This window comes from Gavia stellata, chromosome 11 (genome assembly GCF_030936135.1).
Source record: "Gavia stellata isolate bGavSte3 chromosome 11, bGavSte3.hap2, whole genome shotgun sequence".
NCBI lineage: Eukaryota > Metazoa > Chordata > Aves > Gaviiformes > Gaviidae > Gavia > Gavia stellata.
In genome coordinates, this window is record NC_082604.1 from 6512713 (window position 1) to 6536028 (window position 23316).

Below are 23316 nucleotides of genomic sequence, written 5' to 3' on the forward strand. Positions count from 1 at the left end.
AGTTGATGATGATGAAAAACAAGAGGGTACAAGGTTGCACACTGGAAAAGCAGTAGAGAAACATCCAAACAGCCCGGCGCTGCTCAGGGCCAGCTCCAGGTCAAGAGCTCATTGAGATCAAAACTACAGGGAGGAGCTTCAATAAATCTCCCTTGCCAGGAAAATAAAAACACTGAGCTCGTTGAAATGTCTTATTTGACTTGAAAATACTGTTTCCAGTTTACAACAACTCTCATTTGAAACTGCAGCTAATTTACGTCAAAAAGGTCAAAACCGAAGTGAAATATTTCAATTTACCTATATTTTTCTATCAGTTCACAAACACACGCCAAAGTTGTCACAGACTGGGCTGACTCAGGATACCATTTTGGAGGTGGATTTGTTTCACGCTTCGATATAATCTCAAAAATAGGAAACAACAACTCTGCCCACGCAAACCTGAAGTCCCAAACCCCGCTGAAAGCCCTGGAGACAAGACCACCACGCACTGGCACAAGCAGCAGGAGGGCTGTGTGCCTTGTCACCGGCTAGGCACGCTCGCCTGCTCTTGTCTGCCAGAGAAGCTGTCCCAGGTTGTAAGTAGCTTCTTGGCCAGGCTAATTTTAACTTGGTTTAGTTCCCTGATCCAGTTCCCCCCATAAACATATGTTTGTTCCGTCACAAGGAACTGGGGGTCAGGGAAGGACCACTTCCCTGAGCTGCCACCACAAAGCATATGTGAAATTATAGTCCATACTGCTGAGCAACTAAGTCACTTTTGCAAATAGGTGTCTGAGCAGAGGGGTTGTAAATGTTACTCTTCATCTGCAGTGCCGGGCTGCTGTTACTCAGAGCATTTCTCCTTACAGCAGCCTTCTGAATTTTTGTTTGAAAGGCTTTTGCAAAGATCAGACCTGTATCAAAAGGGTTTGAAATACAGAGTGCTCCATGCTGACTACGTGCCAGCAGGCAAGGAAGCTATGCATGGCCATAGTGCTGCGACTAGTGTTCCCCTTTGAACGGAGGCACTACAGGAACCTGCATCTCCTCCAGAAAGCTTTAAGAAGAATACAGCTATCTCAGCTGGAATGGCACTCCTGGGATTCCCCACCCAGCTATCTACTCCAATGAATACTCCAGGAGCCTGGAAGATTAGTTTTTGTTGGTTGAGAGCCAAAATGATGCAGAGGGCACTCTTAAATAGAAACATCACTAAGCTCCTGACAGTTAAGGAGCCTGATGTAAAACACAGAGCATTAGAAGACTAGCAAAGAGCAAACGCTGCTCCCCTAGCAGTACTATCAGGTCAGTACTGTCATGCACAGAGCTTGGCAATTTCATTTGCTTCAATATTAACCTGGGGGTATCACTTTTAACATGATTATAGAAACCTAATAGAAGTTTTCAGTACTATATGTGCCTGGGTGCTGAGATTAAATTAGAACTGATTAGTAATATCTTGAAGTCTTTAATAACTCTGATACTAAAATTAGTTTATCTCATCTCTTTCATCTTAATGCAAAATACCCTCTCCAACAGAAAAAGAAGAGGGGAGGAACACAGTGACCCGGTCATGACCAAGTGGCACACTGCATAAACACTGCTGAGATGCAGGCTAAGCACCACAGCTCTTGCCCCAGAGACAGACAGCACCCCACACTGCCCCAGCAGTCACCTCTGCTTAGTATGGGCACTGCCGATCAGCATTAGGGAGACAACCTTATGGGCAAACTCCTCCTTGAAATTTAGGTACAAAGCCATTCTATACACCAGAGAAAAAACACCAGTTGTGAATAAGGGAAGAAAACTTCCCAAAAGCATTATTTCAGCAATTGATCCTGCTAATTTCTCCTAGGACTTTCTCACCTGCTTTCCCCAAGGTGCCCCTTATTTCCTAACTACTAATTTAGTTTGGAAGGAACCTCTAGTTCAACCTTCCCCTTAAAGCAGGTCAAACTCCGTAAGGGCTTCATCCAGCCAAGTTTCAAGCATCTCCAAGGATGGATGATCCCACAACTTCTCAGGGCCCCTGTTCCAATATTTGACCACCCTTGTGGTAAAAAATAAGTAAATAAAAAAATTGTATCTAATGAGAATTTCCCATGCTCCAACTTGTGTCCATTGCTTCTCAGCATATCACCATGTGCCTGCAACCATCTGGCTCCACTTTCTCTATTTCTTCCCAATAGATAGTTGAAGACAGCAGTATGATCTCCATCTTCTCTTCCTACAACTGAACAAAGCCAGCTCTCTATTCCCACATGTGCTCCAGCCCCCTGACCATGACGGGACCCCTCTGCTAGACTCTAACTCCATGCCATAGACGTGAAGCACCGGCATCCCAAGACACCTCTCTTTTTATTTCATTTTCTTATGCATGAACTTACTGACAGAACAGAACACCTTCCATGGTACATGCCTGGGCTTCAATTCTAAAGGGTTTATAGCTTTCCTAAAACAAATCAATTTTCTGCTTCAGATCAGATGGAAGGATTACTCTGAATTATGTACATTATTTTTCCATTCAAGTCTGTTTTTCCCTTGAGTACCGGTTAAAACTGTGGCTAAACTTTTTATTTTTTAAAGTGGGAAAACTATAGACTTTACAACCTTACTGTTATTATAAAAAACAGGATAAAGTATCTTGCTCCACTTTGAAAAAACAAAGTCACATTCAGAAGAGCAAGAAAGATTATACTACACTGGAGTCTAAAGCATGGATATTTTGGAAAGCAACAATGATCTCTACTCCAAACTCCTCTGCAACCCTAAGCCACTTAATACATGCCAAAGGCATCACGTTCAAACACCTCCCTGTCACAATTATAAATTACTTAAGGTGCCAAATGCACAGAAAACTACGCATCCTTACCTGATGTCCGTCTGGCCGGCTCTACTGAAATCAGCGGTGGAGTATTTTGTTGTGTGTTGCTTGGGGATTTTTTTGTTTTAGATCAGCAGAGGATTTGGGCGCCGTTCTGAACTTTAGCACAAATACAGCCCAAGAGACTTTGGCCATTAAAGCTAGCTGAATTAGTATAAGTTCCTAAAAGCAAAGAGAGGCCTGTTTAGCAAATAAAATGAACTTCTTCCAAAAGCTAAATATATATTCACTTTGTTAGCTGACCATGTATAATTTAACAGTTGTCAGTTCTTCTAACAACACACAGTAGAGATGCCAGCTGCCCTGCAACTCTCTTTAAAATGCTGTACCCACTGTAAAAGCTATACTCTGAAACCAGAAAACCAGACGCTAATCGGTCTACCTTCACTGACTTTTTCAAAGACAGGCTGATTTTTTTTTTTTAAACAAGCTGAGCCTATAGCTTCCACTGCACAGAATACTCCTAAGCAAGCATGATCAGAGGGTGAGCTCAGTGCAATCCGTCTTCTGATAGTTTTTATTCTTTTGTATTTTGACGAACTTTTCAACAGTATTTCCAAACAAAGCTTTAGTCCAAAGCCCAAGATTTTAATGTTGTACAAATGTCTTCAAAGACTCCAAGATTGATTATGCATCAGTAGCACAGAGGAAGGTGCTGAAAGTACCTTGCATCGGGTCTGGCCCAGCTGAACAGGAGCCAACACCTCGTCCTTCTTGAGACTCATCTGCCTGGTGCAGCTGCTGCCTCAGCTAGAGGAAAATTCAGCAGTTAAAACCCAACTAATTTAGAGGAGGCGGCCAAATCAAATGAAAAAAAGGAAGCAATTTCCAACCAGGGCTCCCCCTGCAACTACTTGGTGCATGAGAAAAGCCCCCACTAGCACAGCCACTCCAGGGAAAGGGAATCTTTCCGTAGGCTGCCAGAAGTTTGTGAGGTTCTTTCTTTATGCAGCTCTCGTACCACAGCAGTGCTAAAGCCATCATTACATTCTGCTGCAAGGCTGCTGTCAAGAAACACTCATCCACAGAAACACAAGCCATCCTTACCCAGCAGGGAGCACAGCTCACTGTGCACAACCCCACAGAACAGCTCAGTCCCACTGCAACTAATGGAATGTTTTCGACTAGAAAGACACGCAAAGTACATTAAACTCATCGAGCACAATGCATGCACAGTTCAACAGCTACTATTCGATTTGCCAATGTTTAAAATATGGTAGCTACTACGCTTGAAGTAGTGCATGCTAGGAATTACCGGAAAAATCAACAAGCAAGTGCAATAGACTTATTGGAGCACAGCGTTATGCACTAGTGCAAATGACTGTGGTACGTTAAATAGCAACTAACCCTATAAACCTTCTGCTCCCATGAGCAAGAGGTAACAGCCAGGTAGGCTTCAGGGAGCAAAGACTCTTTCTCTAAGTCAAAGGGAGACATCTGCTCTTCCTGCCTCAGACAAACGGTGGCCAGGCTCTCCCCCACACATTTTCTGACTAGTCAGAAAGAACTCTCCAATCTGTTTCTAACTCTTCGCTCTATTTTGTTAAAATAATCCCACTATCAACTTTAATATAAAGATCACATAGACAAACAGTACGTTAAAGGTCCCTTTAAGGCCACAAAGCTGAAGAAATATCAAAGTAGAGCCTGAATTTGTCCCTTCTCTCTATATGCACCTTGACAACGTGCATATATCCAGCATGACAACTTAAAAGTACAGTTTGGAAAATACAGGCCATGAAAATTTCCTTTCCTCCCGATCCCTTGTTTCTCATTGTACATTAACAGAGGTATTGTTTAACTTGATCAGTGAACTTTACAATCTTACTGTTATTCTAAAATACATGGAAGCATCACTAAGGCCATGACCAGATGTGCTATTCCAGTTGAAATAATCAATGCTAAAAGATAAACTCCTCCAGTTTTATCAAGCACCACTTTGATGACCTACTAATGTAACTACTAGCATGTGTAGCTACTTCCAACTCTAGTGAAGACAAATAGCTTGCATTAGCTCAAGAGTTTTTGAGCAGACCTAAAAAAAAATTATAAAAACCCACAAAATGGGAGGACCATTTTGATTGCGCTGGAATTATGCCAGCAAATTCAAGGGGGGTGGAAACCTTGAATGGGAAAGGGAGGAAAACAGCAAGAAGCACTAGATGTCATGACTCCAGAGAGTTGGCAGCATCAGCAAGTGCCACAGCTTGCAGGACAGCTGGAGACCATCAGGCACTGGCCCTGATTGGCTTCCGGAGCAGGAACTCTCCAAAATACACAGGTCTTAAGGGCAGCATCTGCACAATGCAGCGTTGTTAGGCCTGTTGCTAAGTACTTTTTGTCTGAGTTTTTCCCACTTCCCTCTGTTGCTTGTCTGGTTCTCACTGCTCTTGTATTCTGATTTTTGGCCTAGTTTCCAAAACCACCTTCTGCCCTACACTATAGGTGCATGCCTATACGCATTAGCTTTTTCACCTCATTTGCTTTTTCACCCATAGAACGCACCTCAAGCCTGGACCCAAGGAGCAGAACGTGTCTGACTGTGCCCTAAACTGAATGTGCCTCCACTCACCAAAACCTAACACAACCATTGACTAGCCACTTCCTCTCTTTACTCCTCTTCTGACCACTTCTCACCCTCCTCAAACAAGGTCCTCTTCTACCGTTCTTCCCCATGGCCACTCAGCTTCCCTTCTGCCTGCATACCTGTGGGATGTCCTGGAGAAGCAGAGCAGTTGGAGATATTTCCAGCTCATGGGCCTCAGCTTCCATGCAAGGAGGAGCAGCTGTTACAGGCAAAGACCTACTCATGCCACTCATCCCCAGTTTTCTCAGTTGTTCCTTGGAAACTCTGGCTGTACCTGGGTGGCTGAAGGTGAACAGCCAAGGCAGTTGCAACCACTATCACTTGTCTCATGCCTGTTACCAGACCTCTGCCATGGATCCCATGAGCACTCCCCTAATCTGCCCCAGGCACCTTCAACCAGGCTGTTTTTAATAGATGATTTGCCTTAACTGCTCTAATTATGTGTGGAGCAATGCAGGGAGCTCCCACAATATACTGTCACAGCAGTGTGTGATGCTGGACAGCTGGGGGCTATAAAACCCTCCCTCACTGATGCAGCTAGCTTACAGGGGAGGACCTGGTCTTCAGTTTGGTACACTGGAGTAATAAGAGGGGACGGAACATGTACACAGGAATGGAAAATCCTGTAACATGTCTACAAAGCACCTACAATTACAGACTTTTCAGTGGTTCCCAAAACAGCCTGGTTTTCAGTAGGATGTTGGAAGATGCCTCTTTGGTATCAATGCCAAATGGCCATAGCGCTACTTCTCCTAAATACTCTCCTTAAGGAACAAAAGAAAGGGTGATTAACCTCCCACAGTTCACTACTCCCTCCTCCGGCCCTCCTCCCAGCCCCAGCCCTGATCTCAGAAACAGCATAATTTCACTAGTAGAAGGCATGAAACCCACCTTACAGAATCTCAGTCCAAACTGTTAGTGTTTAAAACTGAGCAGCTGAGAAGAGACTCGGATTGGGAAGTGCCAGGTGTTGAGCAGGGCAAGCACTGGCTGCCATGCCCAAGGGACAGCACAGTGGTCACTACCTCCAGATCGTGCACCCCTACAGACAGGTGATAAATTGTTTAACGCTGATTAAATGAAATAACTTCACATCAGCCCAGGGCTAAGTGAAACAAAGTCTTTGAATGTGGGCCAATCTGGGAGACTAGCATTCATAATTCTACTGTCAGCAAAAGGGCTTGCTAACTCCACAGTACATGCAAATTCAGAAGATTCACACTCTTGAGGATCCATCCTTCTCTTTCCTCCTAGAGTTGATATAAAAGCATGAAAACTAGACTGATGCACATAAAACACATTTTAAAACAATCTAGGCTGATAGAGGTCAGTGGGTCTACATCAAGGGGGTTTCTACATTGTTTACTGTAATGCCAAATCTTTCCTCAATTTTCCTGGGATAACATGTATAATTGCAATATAGAAGTGAGAGAAAAATGACAAGAACTTTCATTAATTTGAGTCTACTAGGACTCACCTTTCATTATGTCTCACCATATTCACAGCAGAAAATCCCATACATTTTTTCCACCAACAAAAGTCATAAATACATACAAAGTATTTTCCAGGAGCCTAGTAAATCTTCCTGCTCCATATCATCCAAGGACAACAATAAACTAACAACTGCATTTCTGCTCTCCAGGGAAAGCATTTCACTGCCACAGAACTCTGCCTTACAGTACCTGAAGAAAAGTGCCACATACGGTGGAAAGCCTAAACTGAAACACAGCTATGTAGCACTGTGGATTATAGTAAAACTGAAGTTGCTTTTATATGAAAGATGTAGGTTTCTAGCCCTGTACAGTTATAAAGAAAACTTCCAAATGCAAATCAATACTAGGCCGTCTATCTAGTTCTACAGGGAGATGAATATAAAATAGCTTTATGAGGTGTGAATTGCCTCATTCATCTCAACTATGAAGCCTAACGATAATTCAGATGTTAACGCCAAGAGTTTTACCAATGACAGATGACTTTTTTTTTTAATAGGAATTGCTTCCTAATATGCTTTACCTGCTATGGTAAGATCCGTATAAGGTGGCATAGCACAGAAAATTTCAAAGGTATTGATACATTCATGTGCAATTGTATTTCTTATTCTTTTTCATTTTATCTGTCAACATAAAAGTCGGTAAGAAGGTTAGAATGGAAGAGGAAACAAAAGCAAAGAAAAATCTAGAGAAAGCAAGAGACTAGTAGATCTTCAGACAATAGCCTCAAGAAGGGGAAATTGCAAGAACAGTATTGGAAAAGTGAGCAAACACAAATCCCTGACCCTCCCCCCCAAGCCTTGAATACTTGCATTTTTTGCCATCTCACTTGAAAGCCATACATGAAGTCAAGTGCTCAGACAACATGTTCTCTTTCCTTTAAACATATGTATCAGTCTTCCTTGAAATGTTAATTTTACAGCCCAAATCCCAAATGCTTTTGACCAGTTTTGCCTTTTCTCATTCTGCAGGCATGCACCAAAGTTAACAGTTATACACAGGCTTACTGAACAGTTCTATCAGAGTTTCCACCAGTATTTGAAATAATTTCTTTAAGATTCCATTTCTTCTTCGATTTTATTTCTTTATTTTTAGGGAGGAAAAAAGGGAAAAGCTCTAAAAACCTAGGTGAAATACCCAAAAATTTGAAGAAAAGCACAACGAGCTCTTGACGCTATTTACACAAAAGGAATAGCAATCATTTACAGAGCTGAACCAAAACTAAGCAACTGATTACTAGGTAAGACACCCCTCACTAGGGCCAATTCTTCAACTTCATCACCCATGACACAGAAATTAATTAAAACAGGCAACAGCAAGGCTACAGTATCACGAGGTCTCTGCACCTTGTTCCCCTTCTTTGGTTCCTTATGCAGATAATTCCACTGCTGTCAGGAACAGTGACACCGATGTAAAACTAGAGTTTGTTGGCATGAATTGGACCCACAGGCGTTGGAAGGCAACTCACAGGAGGCAAAAGAGGAAAGAGCCCAACATACATGACAGTCTAACTAGAGATGGATACTCATTCAGCATGAGCATGCAGAAGAAATACAATTTGCAAGTGCTGTCTCAGCAGTTTGGCCCCACACCTCTGTGCTAGTCTATTCCCTCCTCACATCCACACATCCCTGCAGGTACGGCTGGGCTGAGCTGAATGCTTGTTCCAAGTTATGCCATGTTAAAAAGTGCAGGACAATTGCACGGTACTTACAGGTAGGCCTGCAACAACCACCATTCACCACACCCCAAAAGTACCAGTTGACAGCCCCACAGGTCATGTACAAGAGACCAGTGGCCTGTTTCTGATGGTCTAGGCTAAACTTAGACTTATGCTCAGATCACTTGTTCCATGCTAGACCACATGAGCAGTATTTTGCACAGGGGCAGGGAAGAGGCAAGGTAAGTAATACCAGAGGGCTTGTTCAGCACCCCTTGATGTTAACGGAGACACCCCGTGACATCAACAGTCATGTAAAAACCCAGTAAATACAGCTAAAGACACAACACTGTGCTGTGCTTCATGCTTCTGAGGGGATTTAGTAGTTTGAGATTAACACAGCTCTGAACTCAGCGGACTTTGGGTCAAATTCTTAAGTGAATCCTGTTCTAAGAGCACAGCCAGGAAAATCCAGACAACTTCCCATTATAAAAAAGTCAAAATTAACGGAAAAATGAACCTACAAAGAATTATAATTCAGAAACACTTCAATTACCTTAGAGTGACATGCACTTGATTTCAGGCAAGTACTTGTGATTTTTAGCTGCATACATTCAATTAAAATCAATGGAAGGTCAAACAGTTAAAACCCCAAACTCATCAAGGGGTTGGTGACAGTATTAAGTGGTCCAAAAAGCAGCAAGGGCCCATTAGCAAGCTAATCTAGGCCCTGTGAAATTAAGGGCCATGACAGTATTTCCACTTACACAATGGTTCTTCTGAAGTCAGGAGTGCGAATGGCCTTCTGCCCTTCCTCATTTGTTTTTGTCCGTCTAGACCACGGAAAATGTTCTGGTTGTACCAGAAGCAGATTCTACCTGGTGTTTCCCCAGGGCAGCAGCAATGAGGAACTAAGAATTGGATTAAAGAAGGTCCACAATGAAATCCCACCTGAAGGGGCCATTCCCCTATTTCTGAGTACCAGCCATACCCCTAAGCTGGAAAGCAGGCGAGCCTGCTGCACATGATGCATCCCGCCACCCCCTCCCGGACCCCAGCATTATGCTTAGCAGGAAAACCTGTATCTTGCTGGGACATCATGAGTCAAGATAATGGATTCTGAAACAGATGCAGCTTCCCAAAAACTGAGGGGAGGCAGGATCCTTTACAAGATGTTCCAAAAGCCTTTAAGCTGGGACCGCAGACTAACAACTTTTGAAAACCAGTGTGGAAACCTTTGACTGGCTCCTAGGCTTGGCAATACGAAAATATGTTTGACCTTAGGCAAGTCCCTTAGTCTCCACATTTTGTTTCCCACATGTAAAAGAGGAGAATACTTACCTTTCGTTTGTTTGCTTAGATTGCAAGCAGTTCCTAGCGGAGACCGCCTTTTGCTACGCATGTGTTCAGTGTCCTCTGGGAGCCTGTTTTTGATTTTGATCCTATGCACCTGCTATATAAATTAAGAAACCATGTTTCTTCCCTTACATCACTAAAACAAGGGACCATTCACAGTGCATTGAACTGATTACGTTTCCCTTCTTGCTTGTGTTATTCTGTTCAAAACTAACAGCATTGCTGATGCTTCAGAGCTAATCATTCAAGACGGAGGGAGCAGTCCACCGTGCTGTGGAGCTGTTTGAAGCCAGTTACACACACTGGCAGGCAGCGCTGGCTACACTCAATCCCCATTTGGAAAGGCCAGAGGCAGGCAGGCAGTGAGGAAGCTGGGCTGAGAATGGCAGCCATCAGAGAGACGCAGCGGCAGCCAAACTGACACGAGCGGGCCCTATTCAGTCCTTGCTACTCAGCTAATGTTTTGGCACCTGTGGCGGTGACTCTAGAATAAACTTTCCAAATTTAAGCCAACAGTCCTGCCAACAAACAACACCAACACTTTTCATCACAGTTGGGGTTTATTTCTATCAGAGAAGGCCACCGGGTGCAGCAGGTCCGTGACCAGCAAAGGGGGAGCTCCCAGCAAGCTTTAGATCACAACCAGGTACAGCCAAACCACAGCTACTTTTTGGGGAAGGCAAATGTTTATATTTCCTGACATATCTAGGGCAAACCAGGTTAGGAAGAGTAAATTTGATTACTGCAGCTTGAAACTGAAAATGCAATACTTTAGCTAAATACAACTTTGGGCTGTTCCAAATGGTAACAGATATATTTTTCCCCAGACTTCAAAACTAAGATTAGGAGACTAAAGTCAGGACTTACTGAGCAAAAGTTTGAAAGCCTTTCTGAGAGCAATGTTTTCAATCTCTTTTTTTAAAAGCCCTACTCTGTTTTGGGCAGTGAGTGGTTTTTCTACATATGCTTTGTTGTCTTGACTTCAGACTCATTACACCTCTCCTTTTAACCGCCCATGTGAAAACAGAAGGTAACTAAAAAGCACATGCTATTCTGCACTTCTGAAAAACTGATTCATCTTGTGTGTTGCAAGGAGGGAATGTTTCAGCTGCCAACACAGGGCAGTCATACAAGAACCTGGGTGCTTTTCCCCAAATATCACTTAGCAAGCCCCTATCCCTTCTAAAAACATGACTCAAGCCTTCCAGTTCCCACCTTTTCCGTTTCCTTATGGAAGGACAACAGGGCAGGAACATGGGACAGAACAGTTTGAGTCCTCTGACAGACTCGCAGGACAAGTCACGTGGAGTACAGCCATACAGTATTTTTCAGACAGACATCCATGCTTTGGAATGGCAAGACACAGGCTCTAATCTGGAAGCAGTAGAGGATGATCTGAATTCAGGCACAGCATCATGCCAGATATGGCTACGCTGCTTGCAGCACAGCACTGCATTGTAGCACGCTGGAGCAAGGCGAAATCCACCTGGAGACATAAGCATAAACAACCCTGATCTCTTTGAGACTTGTTTTTTTCAGCCACAAAGCTAGAATAATTTCCCTACATCAGTAAACATTGCTCAAAAACGAACACCCCAAAACCGTCACACATTGACAAACAGAGGGTTAAGGGCCAGAGCTACTCTTTACCTGGAAAACTGGAGATCCTCAGATTTGCTCTGGAAATCCTGTTTCTATTTGCAAGAGACCTAAAACTTTGGCCACCTTCTGCTGTTTTCAGTATCCTGACTTCCATCTTCTGGCCTACACACCTGCAATACAGGCTTAACTACTGCCAGCAAAGTCTAGGGTGAATACATATTTTTTCAAGTTAGGAGCAAATGCCCCACTGCAAGCCTGAGACATCCTACTTCATATAAGCCTCACGTCTCCAGGTATCTCCATGCTGCTGTGCTACAACACTGCAGTTTTCCACTAGCAACCTGGCAGCTCAATTGCTGTTGAGAGTTTGATCACTTGAAAACTGCTTTTTCTTCATGCTCCCCTCTACCATTACATGGGAAATCTGTGAATCAGTTATTTTGCTTTAATGAGCATGGAATTTTATATCCCCACACTATATGTCTGCTATACAATTCCTTCTTCACAATACTCTAATATACAAAGGAGGAAGAAACATATTCTTTGGGCTCAAACACCTAATAAAGTTATGATGCTTAATGAGTCACCACATCTTGAATTAACTTCATTCATTCCAGGTTAAACTAGTGCACTTTATGTCAAATTTATTTCAGACTCAGAGCACACGCAGTTACGAAGCTCATCGGACTGCATGTGTCCCAAACTTAGGCTGGATTGACTTACACAAAAAAAAGCTTAACGCTATATCTGTCACTAGTGCAAATGCATAGAGCACTGTTTCAGAGCAGTTGTCACGTACGTGAATGTTACTCCAAGAGGAAGGTGTTAAGAATAGGATAAGAAGCAAAAGGCCTGTACTTCAGCCAGGGAGAGTTAGGTTTTACATCAGAAAAAAAACAAACAGCAGCAAGGTAATTAAGCACTGGAATAAACAGCCTAAGAAGGTTGTGATCCTCTATCACCGATTTAAACACAGCTTATACTGGCTGCAAGTAGTAGAAATGGACCAGATGACCACTTCAGGTCCATTTCAGCACTATTTTCTATTATTCTATTCTTTCAGCAGCTCTCAGCAGTGTATTTTTCTAATTACACCCAGTTTTCACCAAATTACTCTCCCTTTATTCACATTTCCTAGCACAAACACCCAGGGCAAGCTGTTCTGGACACTAGCTCCTTTGGCAATATGTTGCTGTACCTTTTGTGAGGATTTGGCCCTTAAGATCTCTCAAGAGTAGAGCTTTAATTTCACAGCACGGATCTTGCTCATTTTACTCCATATTTACTGAGAACAAAGGGAAGACTATGCAAATGCCCTGCTACTTAGACCTGAACAAAGTGGAAGCAAACATGTAGATGTGAATGGGAGACATAAGGGTATGAAAAAAGCAGCCCTTTTCAAAAGTAAAATGACTTTGTCAGGGTCCCTTTGCACTATGTGCATGGATGATTTGTGACAAAACAAAAAAGTGCTAGCCTAGCACGTCACCCATGTCAGAGATTAGAGCACTTCAAAACCCTCAGTAGTTCAAGCACTTTCTGGAACTTGAAAGGCTTTCTTAGGCGATGCTTAGCTTCTTTATGGCTTTTACACGACTTTGATGTGCACCTAAGAGTGAGGAATCTTAATCTGAAGGTTTTCTATGGAAAATACCCATATTGTATATAAATCACAAAACCTTGTCACCCTGATCGAGTCAAAAATTTGCAAAACTTTGTGCCTAAAGATAAAGATTCTGAGTCATTATTTTGATACCCAAATAAGAACCCTGAATTTCCAAGCACTTAGTTAGTTTCAAAAGGCTTCTCTAATAATAGCATTGGAGTAATATTTCTAATCATTGACAAAGTATGGTGTGCGAGGTGGTAGTCAGTTATACAAGTGTCACTTTTTCCCCCATTCTCATTCCCTCTTTAAAGCAGATATTTAAAGTCCCTTAAAGTTAAAGGATCTGTCAAAACACAATCAATTTCTCATGTGTTACAAAACCTCTTCTCTGAGTGCAAACATGGACGTGTAAACATAAACTTCCTTCTCCCCCCTCACTATACACACTTAACCCCCAGTAGCATTAATGGGAATTATGCATGCATAACGAGCAGAGAATAGTCCCCTTATGAATAGGGCCCTTGTTGGAACAATGAATACATTTAACCATTAACATCTAGCGATGTGCTGAACTATCCAATTTAACTAGCTGCCAAACAAAGCTGCCATGACCTATCTGATACTGTCAGGTTGCGAATGCGGCGCTCTGAAATTTGTCTCTCATTTGTTTTTAAAGGACTTGACAGTGGTCTGTGCAGCAGAGCGGGGGCTCTTTGTCAGAACAAGCTCCTCGCAGAAGGATGGCCCTCCCGAACGGCTGTCACATCCACCATGTGATGGAAGAACTCTGGAGAGGGAAAGACCATGACCCCAGGAAGCAAGCAGAGTCATTAGAAGACCAAAAATCCATGTATACATACTTCAAAGGCATATATATGTTGACCATCAGTATTAATGGAAATCCAGTAAGAACACAGAAAGACAGAATATGGCACAGAATCATATAAAGCAGGCTAAAAACTACATATCAAAAGAAAAGAGGGGAAAGGCTGATTAAAGACAACTTCTAGGTGAATAACTTTCTGTCTTCTACAGCTCTGAAGTTCCTATGCAATTGCCTGCGTGCCTAAGAGTACTTGCTCTTTATTCCTATGTTTTAGGTATCGAAATACAAGAGAGAACCTGAGGATATTATATGCATTATTGATACTTCCTGAGACTTCTAAGTCTACAAAGTAGCAAATAAATTTAATGGTAGCACCTGTGATATTTAAAATTCCTCCATTGTCTTAAGCTCCTTCTGTATTCTTTGAACTAGTGCCTTGAAATTTCACAAATAAAAGCTTTACACATTAATCATCCATGTATGAATACACCAAGAAGGTAATTAATAACCATCCTTTAAAACTGATGTACTGAAAAGAGTAAAATAGATGGATTTATCCTCATGAAAGTATATGCATAGTGCTTATCCATAATAAGAGGCAATGTTGTGGTTGCTCCGTCATAAATCATTTGCTAAACACTGCTAAGGTGCTTGGTACTGTACAACAGCACTTAGGGCCTCCCAAGGAGGTCCAGGACAGTCAAGCACTCTATAAAATTTGTCTGTCAGACTGCTAGGGCAAGCCCTTGGCATGCCTGTGCAGCACCTTCTACAGAAGAGACCACCTTCAATCCAGAGTGAGCCTTTGGGTGTTACCCTACTATAGAAGTGCAGAAACCCGTCACCCCAAGAGTCAACCCACCAGAGGCAGCTGAAGTGTCTGCTGAAGAAAACCATAGAGCAATGGAATTGGTTACATCGCATTTCTAAGCTATGTAGGTTTACTTGCCATCAGATGCCACTAGACTACAGGACTCAATATGGAATTGGCAAAGTCTTCTCAGCCATTTGAGTTTCATTTGACACCCTAAAATGGGGATACAAATATTGTCCTTACATTCTTTTACAGGGTGGTTGTAAGGACCAGTGTTGCTAAAGCAGTTCAGACAAAGGGCTAATTCTAACTATCAGCATTGCTACAGAAGATATTTAGCTCTTGAAAAGGACAAAATGCAGCCATAAAAAAAGCAGCATTCTGGACACCTGTTATCTTTCTAAAAAACAGAGCAGTTTGGCACACAGTCCTACTACCCTTACTCCACACACAACACAAGCCAGCTCCCTGCCCAGACTGCAACTAGTCCAGATCATACATCGTCTCCTAGCACACCTAGATCTACAGAAGACCACCTGGGTCACAAAGGACACAAAAGGAAAGAAAATCCTTGTCCTCCTAAGGCTGTACTATGTAATCCTGTGGACCCAGCTCCTAGCTTGGGGCTCAGGTTACTTTTGTAGATCCAAACAGAACAAGATATTGCGCAGAAATATTTTGCGTTTTTCCAAATAACATATTGCCTTAAAAAATTTAAATGTTAAGTGCTTGATAGAAGGTGGAAACAGACTTGCTTCCCTATCTTTTTTTATCCTTAAGAAGATAAATCATTAAACGCCAGCTAGGTACCTCATTTCATCCACTGATGCTGCTCAGAATTTAACCTTAAATGTGAATAAAACAAATATCTGTAAATATCTCTTTATAGATACCAGGATGATTCTATCATATTAAATCGTGATACCTAATCAAGTTGACAGAGATTGAGAGAGTAAGTATAAATTCTGTATGATGGGCTTGGCTGCTGTTTGGAAATTGATTCTGATCCATCAAAATTTGTATTTTCCCCTAGAAGCAGATGCTGTGCTCTAAACTGGTAAGTGATGGGTATGTATTTGAAGTATTATTAAACATATGCCTCTTTATCATGTCATTTTATGCTTTCATGGGAGAAAGATTCAATTACAAAGACTTTGAAATACTTGGAACTATAGCTCTAGTTTTATACCATCTAAAAGCAAAATCATTTTTAAAAAGAAATCCGTTTTACTGCCCAGGGTGCATTTTACACATATCCTTGCTTTTTACAGATCCTCAGGTTCATGCCAATTTTCATGATTAATCTTTATAAAAGCTTTTACTCATTTTGATGTATTTATTTTATTGATTTATATAGCAATTATTATCATGCCAACTTTGTTTCCACTTATCACATTAATGTCTTTTCATTAGTACTGCCCTTTGGTTAAGAACTGACTGCTGCTCCCTGCAATATTGGGGTGGGGGTGTGGGAGGGATATTTTTCTACTTTCCGATTACAATCTGATGGCAAAACTTCAGTGGCACATAAGGTGCCACAGAGGCAAGCTCTTGGGAGCCACCAGTATTTCAAGGATGGGTCATTTCTTACTAAGCTTGTTCTCCATCCTGAGATCCAGTTCAATACCAGAATCACAAGATCTTGAGCTGACCATTAAAAAAATAAATCACTACACAGTCTTTTCAGCAGAGATTTTTGAGAGAATAGGAATAGATCATGTGAATTGTAGGAATACTTGCCTCTATCCCTCAACCCAGTTTGATAACAAGATTGCGTGTTGGGGGAAAATAGGTTCTCTGCTGACTCTTGGATTCCTTCCCAAAGCATTTACAGGAAAGGTTGGTCTGAATAAGTATGCCAGTCTTCTACTCACCTGGACCAAATGCTTATGCAAGTCACTGAGGACACTGCTTTTTCTGAGGCTCATGGATACAAGAACTATAGATTTCCATCTGGCAGTGGAACAGCGATTCCATCTTTATGAGGCACTAAGTAAGTTTAAACAGATTTTTTTGCGTATAGATTACTCCCAGGAGGGCATTACAGAGTGGGCAGCTGGTCCTGCGTCAAACAGAAATTTAAGGCATGGGAAAAGGAGAGGGGAGAAAAAGGTATTACTGCTGGCATGAGTCTTGCCTGCATCCACAGTCATCACCAGCTTTAGGTTAACACCTCTGGTGACAGTCTGAGCCTGAAGAGTGCTATAAAATCCTGAGAAGATTAATGAAGGAAGCATCCTTACTTCAGAAGAGCTGCAGGCTGCAAAAGCATAGCTTTTCTTCTGCTCAGAACAGCTACCACAGCAAGTGAAGACTACAGCCCAGGACTGCTCAGAGACTCTGGAAAGCCTGCTTCCTCCTTTGGGCTGCCTCTGGATGAGAGGAGTGAAGAAAGGACAGCTTTCAGGTTCAGCTTCCAGTTCATCAGATACCAAGGTAACTTCTAGCCTTTTTCCTCACTTAAAGAAAGAATGTAACTCAGACTGAAGAAATGAAGGTATAACTCACTGATACTTTGGCTGTGATCTACCTCCCTTTCATGGCAGCTTTTCATCAGTACCCCTCAAAATAACATACCATGATACAGCCCACAGAAAGGGAAACTAAAGCACAATTGGCCTTGTTCTAAGCTATTCAGAGAGTGACAAAGATGGGAACAGAATCCATCTCACATTGGACCAGTCCGTTCCCTCCAACAGGTCAACAGCCTGTGGTTTAAACCACCAAGAAGTCTCTGTGTCCATAAATAAGCAAATACTAAGTGCAATAGGAAGAAAACCTTCCATTATAACAAGCTGCAAGTAATGCCAAGGACATTTCACAAACCTGTTATAACTATCAGGATTTTCTAAAAGAAAAAGAAACCTAATGGAAACAAGATTATTTTTTGTGCCTTTTCTTACAATCTTAACCACCCTACACTGTTTCTAAGCATTAACGCAACTGTGCTCATCCAGCAACCCTTTCTCCTAGATGTAGCCCTCCCCATGCTCTTGAAGGCAGTCCCACACAACCACATATGCAGGTGAACAGTAAACCCAAGTATAAATTGCAGTTCACACCAGAGGATTTTAGTTACTCATTCTGATGGGGCAAAAACTTTCCAGAGCCAATAAAGCAAGTACATTTCACATCTGGCACACACCAGACTTATGAGTGACTTTGACAGAATGCTGCTGTGAGCAGAATGTGTTTCAGCACTGCACCTTTACCAGGGCAATTACAGTGTTCTCATTAAAATGATAGAAATAAAGAGCTGAGTGGTAATAAAAGAGAAAAACAGGAAAATAAAGTGTGGCATGACCCTTTTCATAATAAAATGGCTAGTTTAATAGATATTCTTGGATAAATTCAAAAGGGATCTAACTCATGCTCCTTTCTCAACACAATGGGAGCTTTGCCACGGGCTGAGACGGGATGAGATCCAGTCTAACGCATGCACCACATGCAGCGAGGAGCTTCTGGTAGGAATCTAGGACTTCCCTGTCACTATTCAGAAAGCAAAACATTTTTAATGTATAAATTGTTAACGCATGTCCAGCTCTGCTATGGGATATTCGGTACATACACATGGTAATGAATGCTTCTGCTGATTTAAGGTACAGGATGACGGTAGAGAATAAAGAAGCTTTTAATAGGACAAAATCTGCCCTTCAGAAATGAGTCCCTGAGCACAATTCTGGGCAGCTTATGTGCTCTTTGTAAAGCAACAGAGCAGCAAGATAAGCAAATCATCCTTTTGGTAGTCCTCAACAAGATGATTATTTAGAAGGTAAAGCATTCCTAGAACTCTGTCACAAATGACAAATATTTTCCTTGCTTACCAGAAATCGGACCATATTATCAGTCAATAGGCAAGAGGGACAGAACTGAGCCTATATAAGAGAGAGGATGTTCTCGTGGCTACATGATTACCAATGGAATCAAAAGGGCTACTTTTATTCTGGTTCTGCTACAATTCACTGCTTGAATGTGGACGAGTCACGGACTCCAATTGGATTCATTCGGTTTTTCTACTGTGAATTTGGAAAGCAGTGACAGCCAGCCACTACCATGCTCCATGCAACGGAAAAGCTTGTGAATAAATGGAACTTTAAACACAGTCCATGCCAGCGTGCAGTTACACTGTAATATGACCCAGGGCTCACAGGGTATTGCTAACGGCAGTCCCATGCCTGGGAGGAATACCATACGTAGCAGTACGCATCAGATTTGAGTTATCTAGACTCCCTGGAACCAAAGGCTTAGTCCCCTGGCAGGATTAACACAGCCCTTCACCCTTGGAGACAGCATATAATTCTCTCTCATCAAAATGTTAACCAAGGAGCTCCTACAAAAACATCCTAGCTCAGCCTATGATAATCAAAGTACAAGACCATGAACATATTACCTCATTTTCCAGTCCAGGGGAAGACACAAAAAAAAAAAAAAAACAACCCTTCCTCTGAATCACAGCCAAGGCAGCATTACCTTTACCTGACCAATCTGTTTGCTATTTGCAGCAAATTACCCTTGAAACATTCAGTTTGTTCCAGAAAAACAGACTACCAAATAGCAGCACAGACTCCGCTAGTTGAGGAGAAAGTCTTACAGACAGACCAAGGAGATTTGCTGCTCAAAACTACCTGTTGTTTGGGCCTCTTATCCCTCCCACATCAAAACACTCTGCTTTCTTAGTCCTGCACTTGTTAATGGACTAGATTCGGAAAAATATCCGATATCTTTTGGGGAAACTATGGAAGAGAAATTTAAGAGGAGGCTCCTAGACATCTCTAAAAGCTCTCTTGCAAAGGTGATTTTTCAGAAAGGTTGCTGCCAGATTCATGTCACACCTTAAAACCAAAAGCATGTTTTTCCCCAGGAGTCTTTCTCTTTCCGTTACCAATTCATTTTATACAAGAGGCTGGCAGGTCCTGCCCAAAGCCCTTCTCCTTTTCACTGTAGGTCATGCTGACGTCCCTCTTTAAGCTCACCTGCCCACTTAGGGATCACAGCGACCTGTCTGCAGACCACGTGTAACACGGGGAAGCAGCTACCAGTCCCCATAAAGCTTGTATCTGCGATCCATCATTGTATCCTGGATCCATCAGTGTGCAACTTCAATGCTGCAACCACGACTTCTACCACAGGAGGGTGTAGGCTACAAAATCTCCCAAATATTTGGAGTTAATTTTGTTATGGGTGAAACAGGCACCACCCATAAGAGGAGACAGAAATTATATAGCTGACAGTCTGCTTGCTGATCCCTCGCCCGGCACTGGGTTGGGCCTCTCTCCTCAACTGAGCTGCCGATTTTCCTGAGGGTTATAAGAACTTAATAATCCTTAAGACTTTACCCTGTCAGATTTGTTGTATTAGCCTATAAATACTAGCTTGAGATTAGCCAAGGGCTTTCAACACTTTTGTGATTGAAAATATCTAGTAAACAGACAACAGGACTGCAAAAGTTCCATTTTCTAGAGAAAACAAGCCAAAAACAACATGCATACAACTGAGGGCTGAAGAGCACCCCAGTGCATGTCTGGCCCACATGAGCAGAAGTTAGTGGGGAGCTCTCCACAGGCTTCATTCAGCACTGGGTTCAGCTGAGCATGCTGCTTTCCAGTGTCACCCCCAGCTGCACACCACTCCTTCCCTCTTCTACTTCAACTGACAACTGTCTGAAGTCTTCAGGGGAGATGCTTCAACATTTTTGTGTTGTTAAAATGCATAATAAAATGAGTCTCAATGTCACAGAGAGAGAGAGAGAGAGGGAGAGAGAGAAGGGGAAGGTTATATTAAGATATATTCACTGATAATAGCTGCCAGATGAAAACACTGGAAAACACTTCAGTACTTAATTAAAAGAGGGCACAAGACAGGAGGCACTACTGCCTGGCAAGATACCATTAAAACACGCAAGCTTTGGTGGAGCTGAGCATACTTAACGAACAGGGAAGATCAATATGTACCACTTTTCCTCAGCTCTCCTTTGCTCCAATCATCCTCTTCAAAAGAAACCTTTATGAGCTAAAATTTAAAAGTATATTACCCTCCCTCACCTTCTCTCATGCTACTTATTTTCTGAGAGCTTGTTATTCAATGGGAAAGTTCAATATGATACAAGAATACAATCAAACCTCTCTGCAGCATCACAGTATCTGCACCTTCCTTCTGGAAGCACACAGTTTTCCCCAAGTTTCATCTAAAGTACTAGAATTTAATAGAAAATGTAAAACAATTTAATTAAAGTTTGAAGAATTTCTCCCAGAAAGAGCTCAGGAAAGAGGCTTAAGCATGCATCAAAATGGATGAAAAGCCTTGTTTTACCTCTTTTTTACTAGCTTTCCTATTTAGCCCTCAAAGACAAGCGTGATCTGGTGTCTCTATCAGCACAAGAGACCAGTACCATAACTCAAGCTTCAAAATGCCATTCCTGCAAATCTCTTCTTATCACAGAATGAGGAATGATTCCTCGCTCCCAGACAACTTTACAGCCATGTGTCATCTCAACTACTTTATGCAAAGCAAAGGTAAAGATCACGGGCACTGTGCAATCATTTACAGCCATAAGAGTTGCCGTAAGAGATCAGCCCAATGGCCTATCAAATCTAGTCCCCAAGATGGAAACCCGTGCTGGAAAATACATCCAAAACTCATTTGAGCTAAGAAGTCTTTCCATCAAACTCAGCGGGCTTCGAATTTAACTGCTTTAAAAAAAAAAAAGTGAAAAAATAATAAAGCAATGACCCAAATTGACATTTATACCACCACAAACCTACAGACAATTGTGCTAGCATAAAGCAGCTTGAGATTGCTTTATGAGATTGATAGTCTTTGCTTTTTTATTCCAGTTCTTGTAAACATTTTCTTAAAACATGTAAAAGTCAGGATTGTGACTTCATTATCTAGATACATATATGGTCATTCATAAGAGTTTAATCATTTTTTGACATTAAAGTGTACTTTATCCCCCTACAATGAATTCTACTGGGTAATTACAGAATATGAAAAAAAAATCTTTTCTTATTCTATGTGTGTAACTTGTCCATTTCATTGCTGTCACGCATTGTTCAGGAACTGTATGAAAAGGCAAAAGGGAACACCACACTACTCATTAACTTTCCCAAATATTGAGTACTGCAGACTTACTGCTTAACTAAGGAAAAGCGAAGTTCTGCCGCCTGTATCCCTCCAAAGCGTGACCTCTGCCTTGCCTTGTGACAACGCTCCTGAGTTCATACGCAAGGTAACTCAGAAGTGACAATGCCTTCACCAGCCTGCCCGAGGATCCCTACATCTGGGCAGCAAAACAGGCGCTCCGTAACAACTCCGTTACTAATTTGCCTTCGAAGAAAGAGACCCCTTTCAGGAGGAAACCTCTGCTTTAGGTACTTAGTAAATGGATCACACCGGTCTTAAACGCGGGGGGAAAAAAGGTCTGGTGCTTACGGTGGCGATCAACAAGCAACACCTGCACAACGTAAAAACCGAGAAGTCGTTCCGGTCTCTTTTCCTAGGAAGTCTTTTAAAATTATGTTAGTAAGAGGCGTGCCAAATCCGCTTACTTCCCCGCTACCTGCGACCGGCAGGAAAGCCGGCGCCGGACGAAGGGAGCCGCGGTGCACCGGCTTTTCGCAGGCGGGCGCGCAGTCCCCGACGGCGGCACCGGAGCCGGGGAGGACCCCGGGACGCCGCCCGCGGGGAGCCCCGCTGCTCCGAGGGCGCGGGCAGAGGCGAGCCCGGCCGGCACGGCCCCCCCCCCCCCGGAGCAACCCTCGCCCCGCGGCACCCCCCGGCGCGGAGAAGCCACCCCGCGGGTGGTCGGTACTGACCGGCCGTGGGCACGTCGGGGACCAGCTTGAGGGGCCCGATCTGCCGCAGCTGAAACGCCGTCCGCACTTCGTGGCAGCTGGGGGACTTGCCCGCCGCCACCCCGCCGCACAGCCCCGCCGCCGCCAGCAGCCACAGCCCCAGGACCCCGCGGCTCCCGTCAGCGGCCATCTCGCACCCCCGGCGGCCGCGGGCCGGGCCGGAGCGCTGCGGGGCGCGGGCCGTCTGCCGGGCGGCGGTGGCGGGCGCCAGTCCCGGCGGCGGCGCTGCCCCCGCCCGCCTCCCGCGCTCCTCCTCGGTGAGTGCGGCCGCCGCCGCCCGCGCCCGCCCCCGCCCCTCCCCGCCCGCCCGCGGGGTCCGAGCGGGGCGCCGCCGCCCCCCGCCCATTGGCTTCTGCCGTAATTCGGGGGAGAAGGGAGGGAGAAGGGAAGAGCCCTGACGGGCGCCCCCGGTACAGCCGCACCGCCGCCGCGCCCGCCGCGGGGGCTTCAGCCTTCAGCAGCGCTGATGGAGGGGGGGTGCTGGAGACCGCGGGCGAGGCCCGGCCCCCTCCAGCCCCACCGTGGGCTCCCCCCACGGCGCTAACCCACGCCAGGCGGCAAAAGGTAGCTGTGGAGGCTGCCGGGGCACTGCTGCGCAGCCTCACGGGAAGTTGAACACTAAAGTTTTATAGAGCCATGTACGCAGAGCATCTGCA

At 43.6% G+C, this 23316-nt stretch overlaps 1 protein-coding gene across 1 annotated transcript in view; it reads right to left on the reverse strand.

The window, feature by feature from the left end:
* Nucleotides 1–22790, reverse strand: part of LOC104259710 (glypican-5-like) — a 391297-nt gene extending 368507 nt beyond the window's left edge. Inside the window, exon 1 of the mRNA XM_059822578.1 lies at nt 22622–22790. Coding sequence (XP_059678561.1) covers nt 22622–22790 — 169 coding nt within the window. The remainder of the gene's footprint in view (nt 1–22621) is intronic.
* Nucleotides 22791–23316: the final 526 nt, after the last annotated feature.